Here is a 20,827-nt window from a genome sequence, read left to right on the forward strand (position 1 = left end):
GTATGGGAGTGGCACTGCTTTTAGGCACTTTCAGAACAGAGCTACGAAGTATATGCATGTGTGATTGGCTTCCCTCTCTCCCAAACTCTGTATATAGATATGTGAAGACACACACACTCATGCACACATACACATATAAACACCTCTGCATCTATCCACCTATATTACAAATTATGAGTTCACACTGATATTGCCAATTTTCTGAGGTTCATTCTAGTGCCTCTGCTTTTTTTATTTGTAACTTCTTTCTCTGACAGTGAGAAACCTGTCTCTCATTATCAACAAGATCTTTACTTATTTGCTTAATCCTACAATACACATGAACAGCCCTGTGAAAAACAAGTTTATGAGCTAGAGTTCACTAGTTTTTGTACAGTTCTTTCTGTCTTCTGTTACAAAATATAGTCATAATACTATTTTCCAAAGTTCTTTAGGTTTGTGATAGTTATTTTTATTTTTTTTAATTTTATTTTGAAATAAATTCAAAGTTACAGGAACAGTTGCAAAAACAATACAAACCCCATACACAGAACTCCAGCATACCCTAACTCCTCTCCCCCTATACCCCAATCCACCAACTTTAACATCCTGTCACACCACCATTTCTCTTTCCCTCCCTCCTCCCCTCCCTCCCTATCTATCATCCATCAACTATTGCTCTGTCTTCTGAACATATGAGAGCAAGCTTTACACACCCTTGAACAAACACTATAATTTACATATACAATTCCCATGAACAAGAACATTCTTTTATGCAATCCCATTAAGCACAGCTAAGAAGTTCAAGAAATTCAACATTGATACAAAGCTTACATTCTATATTTCATTTTTTTTTTTTTTTTTTTCTTATGTCTCAACTATGTGCCTTTGAGCCTCCTGTCCTCCATCCTCAGATCCCATCCAGGATCATCCTTGGCGTTCAATTGTCATCTATTTAGACTGTCTTTTTTTTTTTTTCCAATTGTGGAAACATATATACAGCCTAAATCTTCCCATTCCACCCCTTCCCTAGCATTCTATTAGTGGGACTAATCACATTTAGAATGTTGTAATGCTATCACCTTCCCACCATCCATTACTAGAAATTTCCCTTCACCTCAGACAGCAACCCTACACTCATTTCTTAACTCCCCATTGCACCTTCCCCTACTTCTCATAACCCTTACTCTACTTTTCATCTCTATGGTTATATTCTCTGATAATTTCTTTGTGTTTACTGTGGGGCTTAAAATTAACCTCTTAAATCCATAACAATCTTGTTTTTCTTTGATACCAACTTAACTTCACTAGGACACATAAACTATGTTCCTATACTCCTCCATTCCCCCACTTTCATATAGTTCTTACCAAAAATTATATATTTTACATTGAGTCCAAAACCACTGATTTGTCATTAGAGTTTGTGTATTTTATATCATGTAGGAAGTAAATAGTGGAGTTACAAATAAAAAATTATTGATTTCTATTTGTATTCCATTGTGGTCAGAGAATGTGCTTTGAATATATTCCGTGGTTTTTCTTTTTTTTTTAATTTATTGAGGCTTGTTTTATGTCCCAGCATATGGTCTATTCTGGAGAAAAATCTGTGATTACTAGAGAAAAATGTGTGTCCTGGTGATCTGGGATCTAAGGTTCTATATATGTCTGTTAAAATTCTCTATGTCTCTCTCTCCTTTCTTTGTTTCTCTGTCGGTAGGGGTCCCTTTAGTATCTGAAGTAGGGCAGGTCTTTTATTGGTAAAATCTCTCAGCATTTGTTTGTGAAAAATTTAAGCTCTCCCTCAAATCTGAAGGAGAGTTTTGCTGGATAAAGTTCTCTTGGTTGGAAAGTTTTCTCTCTCAGAATTTTAAATATGTCATGCATATGCCTCCATGGTGGCTGCCGAGTAGTCACTACTTAGTCTTATGTTGTTTCCTTTGTATGTGGTGAACTGCTTTTCTCTTGCTGCTTTCAGAACTTGCTCCTTCTCTTCAGTATTTGACAGTCTGATCAGAATATGTCTTGCAGTGAGTTTATTTGGATTTATTCTATTTGGAGTTCGCTGGGTATTTATGCTTTTTGTATTTATATTGTGTAGAAGGTTTGGGAAGTCTTCCCCAACAATTTCTTTGAATACTCTTTCTAGACCTTTACCCTTGTCTTCCCCTTCTGGGACACCAATGAGTCTTAAAATTGGACGTTTTATTATATCTATCGTATCCCCGAGATCCATTTCGATTTTTTTGATATTTTTCCCCATTCTTTCTTTTGTTCTTTCATTTTCTGTTCTGTGGTCCTCTAGGACACTGAGTCGTTGTTCAACTTCCTCTAATCTTGTATTATGAGTATCCAGAGTCTTTTTAATTTGGCCAACAGTTTCTTTTATTTCCATAAGATCTTCTGTTTTTTCATTTACTCTTGCAATTTCTTCTTTATGCTCTTCTAGGGTCTTCTTTATGTCCTTTATATCCTGTGCCATGTTCTTCTTCATGTCCTTTATATCCTGTGCCATGCTCTCATTATTTGATTGTAGTCCTTTGATTAATTGCGCCAAGTACTGTGTCTCTTCTGATTGTTTGATTTGGGTGTTTGGGATTGCGTTCTCCATATTGTCTAGTTTTATCATATGTTTTAAGATTTTCTATTGTTTTTGGCCTCTTGGCATTTGCTTTGCTTGATAGGGTTCTTTCAAGTTGTAAAAAATAGCAATCTAATTTTTCAGCTCTACAATTTGGTGGCGTACACTTTCTCTAACTAACCAGCAGATGGCATCTGCGAGTCACCTATTCCCCTCAAGTCAGTTCTCCCCCACTTTGTCTTTGTGGTGTGTGGGGGTCTTGTTCTTGTGGGGTCCAACTGGTGCACCAAGTTTCAGTATGTTGTTGGTGTTGTCCGTCCTGAATGTGCGGTGTGTGTCTGGGTGGTTAGGGAGGCAGGGAAGCTTTAATAATCAAACCTCCCAGGTGTTTCTGGAGACTCAAGGCTATTACAAGAGTCTAAGCCTTCATTTCAGTTTTGCCCCAGATTTTCTCTGCCGCTGACCCACAAGTCCCCGGCATTGATGTAGCATCCCTGAGTTTTCCGAGCAGGCCCCCCTTCTCAGCTGTGATCTTCCAGGACCTCTGCTGAGGGAAGGCTGTGCTACATCACAAGTGTGTGCCATCCCTCAAGGGAAGCCCCGGGCCGCCGGGCCGTGCAGGGGCACTCCCAGCCTGATGCAAAGATTGCTGAATGGGGCATCTCAATCCCCCCACTTTTCACACAGCTCTGCCTTCCCAGCTCTGGGACAACTAGCTGTGTATGCACCCAAGGCCACTGTCCACGGCTGACAATGTGGCATCTGTGTGGTGCCATGGGATACATTCCCCGTCACACTGGGTTTCCTGGCGCAGCTCTGGGCTGTGGGTACCGTCCTGGGTAGGAGTGTCTCCAGCCCACCGAGGAGCCGGCTGCAAGGAGCGCAGTTTCTTTCTCTTTTTGGCTCTCCCCCCGCCCCCTGGTCCTGAGGGAATCAGCAGCAGTCTATCCTCCACGCCAGACGCTGAGAGGTTGGCACAGCCCGCTCCTGCTGTGCTTCACTGTGCAGTTCTCACCGTCGTAACTGCAGCCACTCCTGGGTTTTTTTTTTTTTTTTTTAAAAGAACTAGTCTGTCTCCAAACGCCAACCCCCGGTTTCCCCATACCGCAGCACGGCCGCGGGATTTCATCCGGCTTACTCACTCGTTTCAGAATGCAGACTCCCGGTTTCACCAAGTGCATGGTCCCTGTGGTTTTAGCAGACCTTGTCCAGCTGGTGCATCGCTGAAACTGGTGTTCTGGGTCACTTTCTTGTTTTTATCTAGTATTTTTCACAGAGGTGTTTTTTTTGCCCTGTCTCACCTAGCCGCCATCTTAGGTTCTCCTCGATAGTTATTTTTTGACCATCAAATTTAGACACTGTCTATTGACTTCCTATAATGGCATAGAGAGCTCTTACATCACCATTTTTTTTTCTGTACTACCGGATTCCCCCATTACAGTAATTTCACTTCTTGTGAAGTAGATCTTTAGTCTTTACCTTATTATGCTTCTGCAAATATTATTCACAGCAGAACATTACTTCTTTCTTTTCAATTTCTAATGCACTTTTTCTTATTGTGGTAACAACTTTTTCTTATTGTGGTAACATATATAAAACATAAAACTGCCATTCAAACCATTTTGAAGTATAAATTCTGTGGCATTAATTACATTTACCAACAACATAACATTTTTTACTTTTAATTTTCCCCAAGGTTAATAACTTTTTTCCATTTACTTTTCTTTGTACCTATTACTAGTTCTTTCTATCTCCAAAAACCTCTCAGTATAATATTCCACAATATTCACACTAGGTAATTTATTGATTCCAATTACTTTCTTGGTACCATCTCTCCTAAAGCTCTTCTATATAAACTGGGTGCATGCTAGACCCATGTACTTTGCATTTTCTTTGCCTTTCTCTTGTGTTGAATTTCCTGTTCCGTAGACTCTCCTATTTTCCTTTCTTGCCTGTCTCTCTTGCTTTGTGGGAATTCATCAAGTTAAGATTGGTCAGTGGCCAAAGGCAAGGTGATGGTAGCTCTCAACACGCTTGTCTCCTGTCTGTCACTTCTCTCTAGTGGGCCTCCCTTCTCTGTCATCCTGGAGACTTTCTTTGCTTCTCTCCTGTGCAAGATATCCTGTTTCCAGTACCCTACATCTTCCTTTTTATTGATTTATCCTTTTTTTTTTTTATGTCAGTGTCCTAAGGCATGGTGCATGGAGGCAAAGTTTTGAAATCTTCCATGTATAAAAAAATATAGTTTGGCTGGGTATAGATTATAGATTGGAAATAAATTTCCTTCAGAATTTTAAAGGCATTTCTCCATTATTTCCTTGTTTCTAGAGTTGCTATTGAGAAATCTGAAGCCATCCTAATTATTGATTCTATGATTTATTTTTGTCTCTGCAAGTTTGTAAGATATTCTCATTGTCCCCAGTATTCTTAAATTTCAAAATTATGTGCCTTGATGTGGGTCTGAGTTTGTTTATTATGCTGAACACTCAGTCCTTCAATTCTGGCACATTTTCTTTAATCATTTCTTTATTGATTTACTCAATTTTCTGTCTTCTCTTTCAGGAATACCTAACTGGATGCTGAACTTCCTCATCTGGTCCTCTAATTTTATCTTTTTTCTTCTGTTTTCCATTTGTCTTTTGGCTCAATTTCCTGGGAGGCTTCCTTAACTTCAACTTTCAACTTGACTATTGAGTTATTAATGTTATCAAACTTTTAATGTGCTCTTTTTTGAGTGTATGTGTGTGTGTGCGTGCGTGCGGCTGTCTGTAGATATAGGAGGGGGATCCTATAGCTAATGTTAGAATTTTCCTAAATATTTGGTGAGCACGGGCTCTCTGCTCATATTTAAGTATACAGGATTAGAAATTGATTAAATGCTCTGAACACTTGGGTGGAGACTGTCAACTTTGAGCTTGTGGCTGGTTATATTAGGAGCTAATTTTGATTCTGAACATGGGGCTCCTTGTTCCATCAGCTACCCAGTTGGCTCTCCAGCCTGGGACAAATGGACTGGACAAGGGGTTCTGGTGGGGGTGGGGAGGGCAGGCAGGGGATGCTTCTGCTGTCCAATACTTGCCTCAAATCATGGAGACATCAGGAGGATTGAGTCAGAGGCCCTGCTGCTCTGAATGTAGTTTGCCAACCAACCTCATTGTCTCCAGGATCTATAATTTCTAAACCAGGAATACCCACAGAACTACTTCCATTTTTCCCAGCAATTGTCTCCCACATAGTTTTGGGTTGTGGTATCTTCCGTTAGAGTCTATCTGCCTTCAGTCATTAAGGAATTTCTCAAAAATTTCTGTCGTCTAATATTCTACTTACTGTTTTTCAATGTACTTTCAGATTTTTAAACAGATAGAATTTTTGTTATTTTTAGGAATTTTAGGTGGCCCATGGATATAGATTTCAATTCAATCTGTCCAGGTCATTTTAAGATTTTGGGAAAACAAAATGTAGCCCCTCTGTCGAGTAATTTGGACACCTGAGATAGAATAATAATAATAGTCTATGACATGCACTGAACTTATTTTATATCTTCACAGAAATTTGAAAGGTAGATATTATTATTCTAGTTTTAGTAGAATAAACTTTATTCAAAAACATTAGGTAACTAGCTTACAATTCCACAATAAAAGCAGCATTGTTGATCTCGGAACCTTGACATGTCTCTAATTTGCTTGTCTGCAGATGAAGAAACTGAGTCCAAAAGGGACAACTAATTTGCCAGAGTAACAGACAAGAGTAACAGACAATTGGAAGCCTCAGGTCTCTCTTGCACATTTTCTTTTTATTACTTCATAGTTTCAAATGGCATTAATATGTAACAGGTTTTTTGTTTGGTTAACAATGATGTGTATGTGGTTAGACTGGGTAGACAGAGAAACGAGGGAGTCAAATACAATTAAATTTAAAATGTCATTCCAAATATATACAACCTTTTCATTTGGCAAGTATATCATATAGTCTAATAGAGCTAAAGTGAAATCATGCAGGCTAGTGTAAACTTTAGGATTTTTCCATGTAAATAATCTACGAAAACCACAGATTTCTTAATCAAGCTTCGTTTTGTACTTCCAACTCTGCCTTTTTAGGCTACGGACTAAATACTTTATTTGTACCTCCTCTTCCTCCTCCCCCACCTCCTGTTCTCCTTCTTCTCCTCCTCCTTTTTGTTGCTGCTGTTTTCCACTTTTCCTGAGCTTATAAAAAATATTTCCCTTGGTAACCATTTTCCCTGGTTATTTTCTTGGCAGATTTTCTGCAGAGAACTGAAAGGCATTTATCCCCAAGGGAGGCAGCTATTTTGGATTTTACTAAGAAGTCAGTTAACATTTCTTCAACATTCCTTTCTGTTGCTCTCTGTTTTAAAGAAAGCTCTGGTTTTGTTTCATTTTCAGCTGGAGACTTAAATGACACCAAGCAAAGCCTACTTAGTTTAGATTTCCAGGTAAAAAAGTTTTAAATTTTAAGTTTGTACTAAAGCATGTGGAATGGTTTTAATATATGGGTGTTTTTTGTTGCAAATATGTTTAACACTAGGAAATTAGCTCTTTACTAATAGATTTTAAAAGTTTAAAGTACGCATTATTATGTTTACTTGTTTTTTTCTGGATGCATATTACCCAAGTGTTTCAAACTTTACAGAATTAGAAATAAAGTCATCTTTATATGTCTAGATAGAATTATGGGTTCAAAATTTCATTCTTCTTCTATTTGTAAGTCTTAAAAGAACATGAAGGATAAATTTAAAATGTTTTTCATTTTAAACCGAGTGAAGTGAAAAGAAATGAGACATCTTGCAACTTCATTTAGAAGTTTTAAATTCTAATATTTTTAAAGCCTACTGAAAAGAGAGTTGATGAAAAACAAATGGAGAAAAATAACAAAATTTCATCAAGGTTTACAATGATATTAATATTAGGACAAATACAGTAAGTGCTAGAATAAAATATACTTGATCAGAATGTTATCTAATGTAATTAGACTGCTACAAAATTTTACCCCTAGAAGCATATTCAATGAATTATAAAGTTCTTTATTAAAGAAAATTTTAATGTGAAATTCTATAAGTCACTGAAAATAACAAAGGCCTAAGCTTCAATTATAAAATTAGTACTGAGAGGCCATTTCATAAAGATTATTTAAACATTTCAATGAGACTATTTAGATACTGACTTTGTGAAAGTTAAGATAGCACTTTAAATTTAAAATTTTAATTTCTGGATAAATAAAAGTTGGCCAATTTTGGTGGGGGGAATGAAAGACTAAGATGGGGTGATGGCAGAGAGGGGTGTCCTCAATTGGCAATAGCCGGCACATTCTCTCCAAGGCAAGTGAGAGAAGGCCCAGGGAAAATGGGGTGCCAGAGCACCAGGTCCAAGAGTTAGCTCTTTACAACACTTATCCATCCCAGGGTGGAGTGTGCACAGATGATTCTCAAAGCTAGGAAATGTCAATGGACATGGTTTATGCAACACAGAGAATTTACACTCTCCTTCAGAGCCCACATCCCCCACCACTCAGCAAATCCTAGTTCTACTCTGTCTCATAGTTTAATTTTTCATATTGTTTTCCCCTGCTGTTATAGCCATTCCTTCCCAACATACTAGCTTGCCCTGTGAACTGACTTTTGCAATTTTAGCTGCCGATCAGTTAAGGGATTTGCTACTTCCTTAGATTTTGCATGTTAGTTTTTCTAAAACTAAAGTAGATAATAAAAATTATTCAAATGTAGTTCCATTTCAGTGAATGGAATGGTTCTGAAATGACTGCAGTAATTAATGTACATATATACTGAAGAAAATTTTGTATGCTGAAGTTAGGTGGCATGAAGATACCTTAGAGGCTGCTATTTGCTGAGCTAAGATGAGGTGGTAGCTAGTGAGAATACGAACAAAGTGAACCTAACCAGAAGAGGATGATTCTGGTGGACGAAGTTATAAAAAGAGTTACTGAGCTGCAAGAGGGCCAACTGAGAAGACACTGTAGCTTTTTCTCATCTCACCAATCCCTAGAAATAATAGAAAACATGTTGAACAAATACGTAGACGAATATACTGCACTTGGAAATGAGAAGGGAAATTCCTGGTGGGACAGAAACTGCAAGGAGTCCTTGAAAGATGGAGAGTAGATGGGATTGAATTTAAAGAGGGGAAGTGTAGCATTGGATAGTCAAGGGAGAGTACAGAGTATAAGAGTTTGTGTGGAAAAGAAAGAAGTTGTCAGATTTAAAGATCCAAAGAAGGATAAAAAAACCAGCCAACCCATAAATTATAGGAAAACTTCTGAATATTAAAGAATGAGTCAAAAATCTGAAAAACTCCTATATAGAGAAAAAAAAGTTTTGGACAAAGGATTGACAATCAGATTCAAGCCAAACTTCTCATCAGCAACACTAGAACACTAAATATAAGAAAATAATGGAATCATAACTCGAAAGTACTGGAGGAAAATGATTTTGAAACTGTAATTCTATTCAACTAAACAGAATATTTTCAGACATATGAGGATTCAAAAATTTTGCAAGCCAAAACATGCTCTGAGAGGATGTACTTCAGCAAGACATAAAATGAATCTGAGGGAACTTCTGATTCAGATAATGGCAAACCAGATAATTCAGAGCAATCCACCTGATGAGAATAATTAGAAAAGTTGGGAAAAACAACAGGGCCAATATTTGGGACAGGAAGGAAACCCAGAGAGGTTTGTGGCAGCTTTTCTTCTGGAGGCATCTGCGGATTCCAGAAGAGGCAGCTGAGAAGTTTTGCAGAGCTTTAAAATAAGTCTCGTAAGGCTTGAGAGAAACAAAAACAGAGGATTAGGGCCAAGCCAGGGGAAGGGACAGGAAGGAAGAGAGTGCTGGTGGGAGCTCTACAACGGATGCAGTAAAGCTTTCAATCCCTCAGGCTCTTATTGGCAGTACCCTACCCTCATTCCTGAAGCACATGTAAATTCTTTTTGGATACAGGATACATCTTTCTAGGCCTCAAGGTATTTTCATAACTTTTTCATATAAAATGACTGCCACTCAATCAAAAGTGATCAGAGGGAACTACTGGCTAAAAACCTACAGAAATAACAAATAATGGAAATAGAAACAGAGAACCTATTAAATGGAATCTTCAGACAGACTGAAAAACAGATGTGATTAAAATGTTCAAGAAGGTAAAGATGAGATTGAGAATTTCAATAGAGAATTGGAAACCATGAAAAGAATCCACTGAAAACTCCCAACTAAAAGATACAATAACAGAAATATGGAAGTCAATGGAAGAGTTTCATAGTAGATAAAGCAGTGATGAAAAGAGAGAAGTAATGAACTGGAAGATGGGTTAGAAGAATAACCAGGATGAATCATGGAGGGAAAATGCAAAAGGCAGGGAGAGAGAAATTAAAGACATATAAGTCTATCATACATGTAATTATAGTCCTAAAGAGAGAGAAAGGGGAAAACACTATTTGAAGGGATAATGGCCGAAAATTTTCCAAATTTGGTCAACAACATCAGGGCATATATTCAAGAAGTGCTAAGAAACCTAAACAGGATAAAACCAAGAAAGCCACACTTAGGTACATTAGAGTAAAGCAGTTGAAAACCAAAAAACCTTAAAAGCAGCCAAAAAAAAAAGGTTCCTATGAAGGAGGCATAATTATTGTGACAAATGACCTCTCAATGGAAACAATAAGCCAATAGAATGCTATCCTCAAAATGCTGAAAGAAAACACGTCAATATAGAATTGATTGAAAAGCATTATCGTAAACTCTGGGTTGGCAAACTGACTGTAAAATATATCAATTCAGCTGCCATATTGTTAGTTTCTGTTACAACCCCTCAACTCCTTCACTGCGGGCAAAAGCAGCCATAAACAATTAATAAATAAATGAGCATGGCTGTGTTATAACAGAACTTTACTTATGGATATTGAAATTTAAATTTTATATAATTTCACATGTCAAGAAATATTATTCTTCTTTTAATTTTTTAACCATTTAAAAATGGGAAAACCACTCAGCTTGAGGGCTGTACAAAAATAAGCAGAGGCCCAATTTTGTCCATGATCCATAATTTGCTGACCCCTGTTCTAAACTACTATCAACTCCATAGCCTGGTTCCCCAGGATCCTCCATAATATGGCCTAATCGCCTCAGGACTGTGTTTTTTAGATTCCTACAGTCTTGTGAAGGACCTTGGCCAGAATGTCTTGGAATTTGTTCATTACATGAACTAGATTTATGATTCCCAACAGCTCTTCTATTACTCATAATATCAAAGTAGTAGCCTCGTTCAAATATGGTGGTATAGACAATGGAAAATTAAAGTGCATATATTTAAAGTACAGCTGTAAAACCATGAACGCAATCTACAAAATGAACATATCCATCACCCTGAGAGTTTCCTTGAGTCCTCTGGTAATCTCCCCAGCCTTCCCCACTGTCAAACTTACATCTCTGTCCCAAGGCAACCATTTACTTGCTTTCACTATAGAATATTTTGCATTTTCTACAATTTTACATACACAATTTTATATGTATTCTTTTGTGTAAGACTTCTTTCATTAAACATAATGATGTTGAGAGACACATTTTTACTGCTAAGTAGCATTATGTTGTATGGATGTATTCCAATTTGTTTATCCATGCACAAATTGATGGACACTTGAATTGTTTACACATTTTGTCTATTATAAAGAAAGAGGCTATGAAAATTTTTATATAAAAGTTTTTGTGTGGACATATACTTTCATTTCTCTGGTGTAAATACCTAGAAGTGGAATGGTTAGGTAAATGTTGGGTGCAGATTTAACTTTTGCAGAAACTGCCAAATTGTTTCCAAAAGTGGATGTACAATTTTGCATAATCAAGCATCGCATTGTTCTAGTTACTACACATTCTTGCCAACAGTTGCTACAATCTGTCTTTGTAAATTTTAGCCATTCCAATATGTGTAAAGTAGTATTTCACTGAGGTTCTAATTTACATTTCACTACTGACTAATGATGTTGAGCATCTTTTCATGTGCTTATTTGCATGTCTGTTCAAATCTTTTAACTTTTTTAAAAATGGGTTGTCTTCTTATGATTGGGCTGTAAGAGTTCTTTACCTTTGATACAAGTCTTTTGTTGAATATGTATTTTGCAAATATTTTCAACCAGTCTGTGGCTTGCTTTCCTTGTCTTTTTAAGAGCAAAAGATTTTAAATGTAATGAAGTCCAATTTATTATTTTTTATATTTCATACCTTTCATTGTATACCTAAGGAATCTTTTCTAAATCCAAGTTTGTTAAAATTTTTCCTGTTTTCTTCTTTAAGTTTTATTGTTTTAGCTCTTATATTTATCTATGACCTATATTTTGTATTGTATTTTTGTTTTGTACATAGCTTAAAATAATTATAAAAATCAGGCAGTGTAAGACCTCCAACTCTCCTCTTTTTTCAACAATGTTTTGGCTTTTCTAGGATTTCTGCATTTCCATATAGCATTTTTACAAAAAAGCCTGCTGGAATTTTGATTGGCATTGTGACAAATCTATAGATTAATTTGGGGGAGAACTGAGAATTTAACAACATTGAGTATTCTGATACATATACACAGTTTGTAATTCCATTTATTTAGGTCTTCATTAGTTTCTCTCAGAAATGCTTAATACTTTCCAGGGCACAGATCTTGCACATCTTTTATCAGAAGTATCCTTTAAAAATTTCACATTTTTGGTCTATTATAAATTGTACTGTATTTTAAACTTCAATTTCTGATTGACTGTTTTTGACACATAGACATATAATTAATTTTTGTAATTGATCTTGTATCCTGAAACCTTGCTAAATTCACTTATTATCTCCAGGAGCTTTTTTGTAGACTCTGTAGGATTTTCTAATAGATGATGTCTGTGAATAAAGCCTCTTTCACTTTTTCATTTTTAATATCCATGTGCCCACTAAAAATTGTGCATCAATTCTTGCTTCTTGTATTTTGCAGCTGTGTTATTGAGTGCATAAAGGTCTAGGATTCTTACTTCTTCATGATAAATTGATTTCTCTATCATTATACAATGACCATTTTTATCTCTAGTAATATTCCTTGCTGTGAAATCTGCTTCATCTTATATTAATATAGCTACTGCAGTTTTCTTCTGGTTGGTGCTACCATGATGTATCTTCTTCTGTCCTTTCACTTTTAACCTATTTGTATCTTCATATTTAATATGGGTTTCTTGTAGGCAGCATATAATTGGGTCTTGCTTCTTTAGTTCAGTCTGACAATCTCTGTCTTTTAATTGTGGCATTTAACTCATTTACATTTAATATCATTCATGATATGGTTATGTTTAAATCTACCATATGCTATTGCATCAGCTGTTCTTTGTTCCTTTGTTCTTCTCTTTCTGCCTTGTTTTGGATTATCTTTTATGATTCCGTTTTATTTCCTTGGTTGACTTATTAGGTATAACTATTTTTTGTTCGGTGGTTATCTTAGGGTTTATAATATACATTTCTAATTTATCACAACTTACCACATTTTATCTTCAAGTGATAGTATACTACTTCACATATGAGAACCTTAAACAGTATGTTTCCATTTCCTTGTTTTTCCTTTATGCTACTGTTATCATGTATTTTACTTTTACTTATGTTAAAAACCCCAAAATTCATTACTATTTTATTAACATAATTTTAAACAGTTGACTGTATTAAATGGCCAAGTATCTTTTAGAGATACTTTAAAAAGAAAAAAGAAAGCTTTCATATTTACCTAAATATCTGCCATTTCCTGTGCTTCTTGTTCCTTTGTGTGGATCTTTAATTCCATCTGGTGTAATTTTCCTTCTATGTATAGGACTCCCTTTACCATTTCTTGTAGGGCAGGTCTTGCAGTGCAGGTCTGCTAGTGATTAATTCTTTCAGATTTTGTATGTCTAAAACAATATTTTATTTTTGTCTTTGAAAGATATTTTGTTTAAGTATAGAATTCTAGGTTGAAAATTTTTTCCTTTAGTACCTTAACAATGTTGCTCTATTGTTTCTGGCTTGTGCTGTTTCTGAAAAGAAATCTGCTTTAATTCTTATCTTTATTTCTGTATTATATTTATTTCTTTGTATATCATCTCTAGTTGCTTTTAGGATTTTCTCTTTATCAGTGGTTTTAAACAATTGATTATCATGGTATTGGTACAATTTCTTCATATTTCTTATGCTTAGGGTTCGCTGAACATCTTGGATCTGTGGGTTTATAGTTTTCCTCAAATTTGAAAAATTACTGGTCTTTATTTCTTAAAATATTTGTCACATTTAGGACATAGTTAGTGGCATTTAGTGCACAGGCAAAGGACCCTGGGAGACAACTGAGACAGGATCACACTATTTGACTAGACTTAACAACGATCACCCACCATTTTATAACATGCGGGTGACAGACAGTGTGGCTTGAGGAAGGTATGCTTTATCCCTAGTTCATTTCAAACTCCACAATCTTGACTGGCTCATGGTTTTCCAATTGGGCTCCCTCAGAATTCACACAGCTAACCTGTAGGTGTTAAAGCCGGCCTTTACGACAGAGCATATCAAGAGATGGCTTTATTTGATCAAACGGTCAGAAAGAAATGTTGAGTCAAATGCTTAAAGGGTCACTCAGCTATTTCCCAAAGTCTAAACAAGATGGATGAATTGACAAGTGTCTGTGGTCTCTGGTTTGCCTTTACCCTTCAAAACCCCTTCTTATGTGATGATACTGTGAGCCAGCAATTGTATACTAGAGATGGTTTGTATGGTGTGTGAATCTATCTTGATGAAACTGCATTAGAAAAAAAGCCTTTGCAATTTAGCGTTTTAATCTTGATACGTAACATCACTCTGAATATTTTACTATTCCTACTCATTACTTGTCAGTGTGAATACTTGTGAAATATAACACAGTTTTGTTCTGGTCAACGGAAATGATCAAGGCAGGCCTGGGAGGATTGGGATAAACGTCATTGCCGAGCAAGGCTGCTGTTTTAACTAACCTTTTATAGAACCATGAAATACCTTAATTTCTCATTAAATGTTGACAGCAGCCAAGCTTTTGCAATCCCTGGCGTTTAAAACCCCTGGGGTTTCAGATTCTTCTCCACAAAATCCCGTGGCTGTGTGGAGAAGGTTCTCCATTTCAATATTGGCTGTGAGGGAGACTGAGAAAACAGCAGTGAGAAGACAGCAGGCCTGGCAGGGGTGAGTGAGGGTAAGTCTCAGCTGCTGAAGTTTTAAAAGGAAGTGGAAACTACCAAAAACTTCCTTTGCAGTTCTAACTGCAGACCAAGAGGGTTCTGATGTATAATCTTTTGACCCTGCCATTACTGTACAGAGGATTTCTATTTCCTGTCCCTATTATTTGACTTTACAGTGACTGGACAGCCTTTCCAACCACCATGCTACTACTGCACTTAGTCTTTATCACCAAGAGTACCTAAATATTCATTTCTCAAATTCTTTTCTCACATGGCTCTGTGCTGCCTTTGAGATCATGCCTCTTGCCTCCATATAATTGATGCTAGTTTAAAATGTTATTTTTATAGGGTACCATCATGCCAATCCCTACCCCTGTCTCAACAACATAAAATTATAGAATAAAAGAACAAACTAGAAGAGCTGGGAAAATGGGTGGTTGAGGATATCAGTCACAGAACAACTTGGCAGACAGATGGAGAGCAATCTCCCAAGTGAACTATGAAAATCTACAGTGCAGTGACCCAGAGAGGGGTAGGCAAACTATTGCCCACGGGCCAAATCCCACTTGATGCCTGTTTTGTAAATACTTTTAATGTAACACAGCTACACTAATTCATTTACATATTGTCTATGGCTGCTTTTATGCTACAACAGCAGAGTTGAATTGTTGTGACACAGAATATTTGGACTGCAAAGCCTAAAAATATTTACTATCTTATCCTTTATAGACAAAGTTTGCTGGTGCCTGGTCTAGAAGTAAATATCAAAGTTCTTTGATTCTGATACAAAAAAAACACCAAATTCTGATTTGGCAGATTACTTTAACATATAGCCCATATATCATATATGTGTTGTTATTACTCAGACTTGCCTACTGAGGCATGCGAGCAATCATGAGTCAATATTCAGAGGTAAAAATTTAGTTACCACTAACTCTAATTTTTCGTTTCATTCTCATTTTAGAAATTGGTTGGTGAAACATCAAACATGAAGTTTACAGTTCTGTATTATTTTCTTCTGCTTATGACTTTTCATATTGACTTTGGACAAAATGAAGAAACTCCTAGGAAACAAAGGAGGAAGATCTATTACAGAAGATTGAAGAAAAGTTCCTTATCCAACCATAAGTCAAAAAGACAGCTTGGAATTCAGCCAACTATTGTTGCACTAGCAGCAAAATTTCCTACTGTTAACCTTGATTATAGCACTGAGGAAAACTTTGAATCCTTTTTAAGTTTTCCTGGAAGAGAATCAAGCTATAATGTGTTACCAGGTAAGAAAACCTCTGTCTAGATTATTTTCCAAAAAAAAAAAAAAAAAAAAAAAAAATCCAAGATACTATATTTTGGTTCATCTATAATGATAAATTTTTAAATAATTAAAAAGTCATTTAAGGAATGCACTTATAATACAAAATTATTGGGCAAAGAAAAATAATACTTATCCTACCACTATTCTTATAAAACCACACTTAACTATTTTGGTTTATTTCTTTCCAGTCTGCTATACATAAATTTTAAATAGTTACAATCGTTTAAGTATGCATATTACCTTCGTAAAATGCTTTTTCATTTTTAATGATAGATCATTTAGAAATAGATAAATTATTTAGATGATTCTATGAACACATGGCTATTAAATATAGTCTTTCATTTAAACTTTCTTCCCAGTCATACCCCATCTCTTACTTCTCACTCCTTCAATCTCTCCATTTTATATTTGTCTACTAGTTTCTTAATTTTTCCTTCTCTTTTTTTATTGCATCATCTTGCTTTCTTACAACACTTTCTTTGGATTATATTAAAGCCCAAAGTAGTGTGTGAACTTGTGAGTTTGGCTACTTCCTAGAGAGTCACAAAACAAAGGAACTTTCATGCCAAGCTTAGGCAGGTGGGAAAATAAGAGAGGATGAGAGCAAGAGACCAGCACAAAAACCTGAATGAATTTAAATATGTTTAGATGTTCATTCTATTACTGAATTTCCTTTAAATTCTCATTTTTACACCGTCAATGCCTATAAACATGGGTATTTTACTAGGTTTTTTGAAAAAATCTTTCTGGCTATAGTATTGAAATAGTAATTTTAAATATACATATTTTTTGTTTCAGTTCTTCATCAAGGAAACTAATTTCTGTTTCTAAATGATATATAGGTAAATATTGTCACATTTCAACATGGAGCTTTGTTGTGAGCTTTTTCACTTTTCTTCCTAAATTATATGTAGAAAATTTTTAAACCAAAAATGGATTTAAAGCCACTGAATTCTTTTTAAATAGAATAACCTATTGAATTTTTAAAGGTTGAAAAGATTAGAAGCTCTGTCAAAGACTTCAACTAGGCAGTTTTAAAAAGCTGGTTTAATGGATCAAGTTTGGGAGAAAAAAGTAATTAAATTATTGGTGTGGTGCCATTAAATAAAACACTGAACAGAAAATATCACCATATAATTTTTTGAGGTCAATAGTTTCATACATGGTCTCAAGAAAACAAAAGCTTCTAAATGCTTTTATTTTCACAAAGTTAACAGGAATAACATACACTTAACATGAAAAACAGGCAATTTAGGTCACATTTACAGCATGAGTGGGGGAAAAAAAAACAGAATCTGAGGCAGGAAAATCAATTAAAAAGACGGTTTAAAAAAGATTTTTAAATTTATTTCCAGCCATGATGCAGTACTTTTTAAAAATTGTAGTAAAATACACCTAACAAAATATTCACCATTTTAACCATTTTAAAGTGTACAATTTCAAGGCTTATCTATGTTGTATCAGTACTTCATTCTTTTTGGGGCGGAATAATATTCCACTGCAAGGATACAACACATTTGTTTATCCAAACATACTTGGGATGTTTCCACCTTTTGGCTACTGTGAATAGTGCAGCAACGAATATTCATGTTCAAGTTTTAATTTTAACATCTGCTGTCAGTTCTGTTTGGTGTAAACTTAGGACTGGATTTGCTGGATTACATGACAATTCTATGTGTAGCTTACTGAGGAATCACTAAACTGTTTTCCACAGTGACTGCACCATTTTATATCCCCACCAGCAAGGTATGATGAGGGTTCCACTTTCTCTGTACCCTGACTAACACTTACTTTCCATTTTTTATTGTAGCCTTCCTAATGGGTGTTAAGTGGTATCTCATTGTGGCTTTGATTTGCATTTCCCTAATGACTAATGGTGTTGAACATCTTTTTAGGTGCTTGTTGGTCATAGGTATATCTTTTATGAAGAAATGTCTAATCAAGTTCTTTGCCCATTTTGTAACTAGGTTGGTTTGTAATTTTGTTATTGAGTTGTAAGATTTCTTTATATATTCTGGATACTAGATGCTTCTCAGATACATGATCTACAAATATATTCTCTCATTCTGTAGCTTTTCTGTTTACTCTATTGTTAATTTAGTATCATGCATATGAGTTTTAAATTTTGATGAAGCCCAATTTATTTTTTTTTTATTGCTTGTGCTTTTGGTGTCATATCTAAGAAACCATTTCCAAATCCAAGGCCAAGAACACTTAGCCTATGTTTCCTTTAAAACTTTCATAGCTTTTTTACTTCTTATATTTAGGTCTTTGATCTATTTTGAATTAATTTTTGCATATGGTATGAGATAAGGGTTCAACTTCATTCTTTTGCTTATGGATACCCAATTTTCCCAGCATCACTCGTTGAAGAGACTATACTTACCCAATTGAATGGACTTGATATGCTTGTCAAAAATCAACTGGCCATAAATATATGGGTTTATTTCTGGACTCACAATTCTATTCCCTTGTTCCATACGTCTGTCTGTCCTTATGCTTGTACCACTCTGTTTTGATCATTGAAGGTTTATAATAAGCTTTGCTATTGGGACTTGTGAGTCCTTCAACTTTGTTCTTTTTCAAGTTTGTTTTGCTTATTTGGGGACCCCTTGTAATTCTAAATAAATTTGAAGATTGGCTTCTTCATTTCTGCAAAAAAGGCCATTGGAATTTTGATAGAGTGTAGTACTTTTATTATGAGGTGAAAAATTCACATATATTGTTTTTTCCTGAGAAGGTCATTGGGGAAGGGGGGTAATTAGTCTACTGCATGTATCTAAAAGAGAGATGTGTAGGGCCTGAATTGGGCTGAGACAATGGTAAAAGAAAGGAGGGGAAACATTTGAGAACTCTTTTAGGGATGAGTGGCTCATCAGATGGAGGAGAGTTGTTGGGAATGACACCTGGGTTGGAAGGAAAATATCCCTCTACTAATCTTCTTAATTGGTACACTTATCCGCATTCCGGTATATATGTATTCTTATGTACAACCCTGTATGCAGAGAAGTGAATATACTAAAAACCACTGCATTGTACACTTTAAAAGGATGAATATTATGATATAACAATTATGGTTCATTTTGGCAATTCGTATATCTTCTTTAGTGAAGTGGCTATTCAGATCTCTGGCCCATTTTTTTAAAAAATTCAGTTTTATTTAGATATATTCACATACCATACAATCATCCATGGTGTACAATCAGCTGTTCACAGCACCATCATATAGTTGTGCATTCATCACCCCAATCTATTTTTGAAAATTTTCCTTATATCAGAAAAAATAAAAATAAAAATAAAAATAAAAATAAAAAATAAAAGTAAAAAAGGACAACCCAAATCATCCATCCCCACCCTATTTTTCATTTAGTTTTTGTCCCCATTTTTCTACTCATCCATCCATACACTGGATAAAGGGAGTGTGATCCACAAGGCTTTCACAATCACACTGTCACCCCTTGTAATCTACATTGTTATATAATCGTCTTCACGAGTCAAGGCTACTGGGCTGGAGTTTGGTAGTTTCAGGTATTTACTTCTAGCTATTCCAATACAATAAAACCTAAAAAGTGTTATCTATAGTGTGTAAGAATGGCTACCAGAGTGACCTCTCAACTCCGTTTGGAATCTCTCCACATACTGAAGCTTTACTTTGTTTCATTTTGCATCCCTCTTTTGGTCAAGAAGATGTTCTCAATCCCATGATGTCGGGTCCAGATTCATCCCTGGGAGTCATATCCTGTGTTGCCAGGGTGATTTACACCCCTGGGAGTCAGGTCCCACGTAGGGGGGAGGTCAGTGAGATCATCTGTCTGGCCCATTTTTAACTGGAATGTTTGTCTTCTTATTGAGTTACAGAAGTTCTTTATATATTCTGTAAAAGTCCTTTGAACAATATATGTATTGTAAATATTTTCTCCCATTATGTGTATTTCACTTAATCCTTGTGACTGTCCTATGTTTTAAGTACTATTTTTATCTCCAATTTCCTGATGAGGAGATGCAGGTTTGGAGGGGTTAAGTACCTTTTCTCAGTCACTTTGTTAATGTCTTTAATCATTGTACTGTGTCACCCTAAACAAATTATTATTAATTCAAGGAGTATATTTTACTGAGAATCTAATATATTGGTATAAATGCACAAATACAAAACAAGAACTACAGCTCAATAAAATAATAACTCTAAAAAAGAAGTGGTTGCAGTATTTCTTGAGAAATCATGTCTGAAGCACCACAGAAACATGCTCTGCATTTTCACTTTTCCCAGTCTACACAGCAGGAAGTGTGGGATATAGGTTCGCCTGGTGCTATTCCATCTCTGTCCTCCTGTCCGGTCAGGGATCTGCATAGCCTTGCCCCTTCTGACCTGCTGCCCTATAGTGTGTTTTGAGACACTTTTAGAGCCTGCCTGTGGTATGCAATCTCACTGTCCCACAGCTGTGCCAATCATGGCAGCCTGCTTTGAAATGAAGCCTGTTGTCTGGATTACCCAATCCCTATAATATATAATGAACAGAGCCCCTGTGTACCCACATGGAACACGCAGTATGAACAAGAAATAAACAGAGATTTGGGGGTTGCTTGTTGCTGCTGTGTAATTTAGCCTATCCTGAAAAACACAAGGAAGCACAGTTCAGAGTCTAGTTACCAAGAGGGGGTCACTCTCAGAGCCCAAATGAGACGCACTGAGAGGAGATGCGTGTGAAAGGCATTTCAGGGGTTTTCATATAAGGCATTTTTACGATACGCAT

General features: G+C 35.9%; 2 protein-coding genes across 3 annotated transcripts in view; one reads left to right on the top strand and one right to left on the bottom strand.

Annotated features, from left to right (window-relative positions):
- LOC119504636 (centromere protein P) overlaps positions 1–20,827 on the bottom strand; it is a 304,258-nt gene that overhangs the window by 68,391 nt on the left and 215,040 nt on the right. The window lies entirely within an intron of this gene.
- Positions 6,763–20,827, top strand: part of ECM2 (extracellular matrix protein 2) — a 39,847-nt gene continuing 25,782 nt past the window's right edge. For both annotated transcript variants that reach the window (XM_037796948.1, XM_037796949.1), the window contains exons 1-2: positions 6,763–7,010; positions 15,729–16,038. In XM_037796948.1, coding sequence (XP_037652876.1) covers positions 15,753–16,038 — 286 coding nt within the window. In that variant the 5' untranslated portion in view covers positions 6,763–7,010; positions 15,729–15,752. The remainder of the gene's footprint in view (positions 7,011–15,728; positions 16,039–20,827) is intronic.

Source organism: Choloepus didactylus, chromosome 10 (assembly GCF_015220235.1).
Source record: "Choloepus didactylus isolate mChoDid1 chromosome 10, mChoDid1.pri, whole genome shotgun sequence".
In the NCBI taxonomy this organism is placed as follows: Eukaryota; Metazoa; Chordata; class Mammalia; order Pilosa; family Megalonychidae; genus Choloepus; species Choloepus didactylus.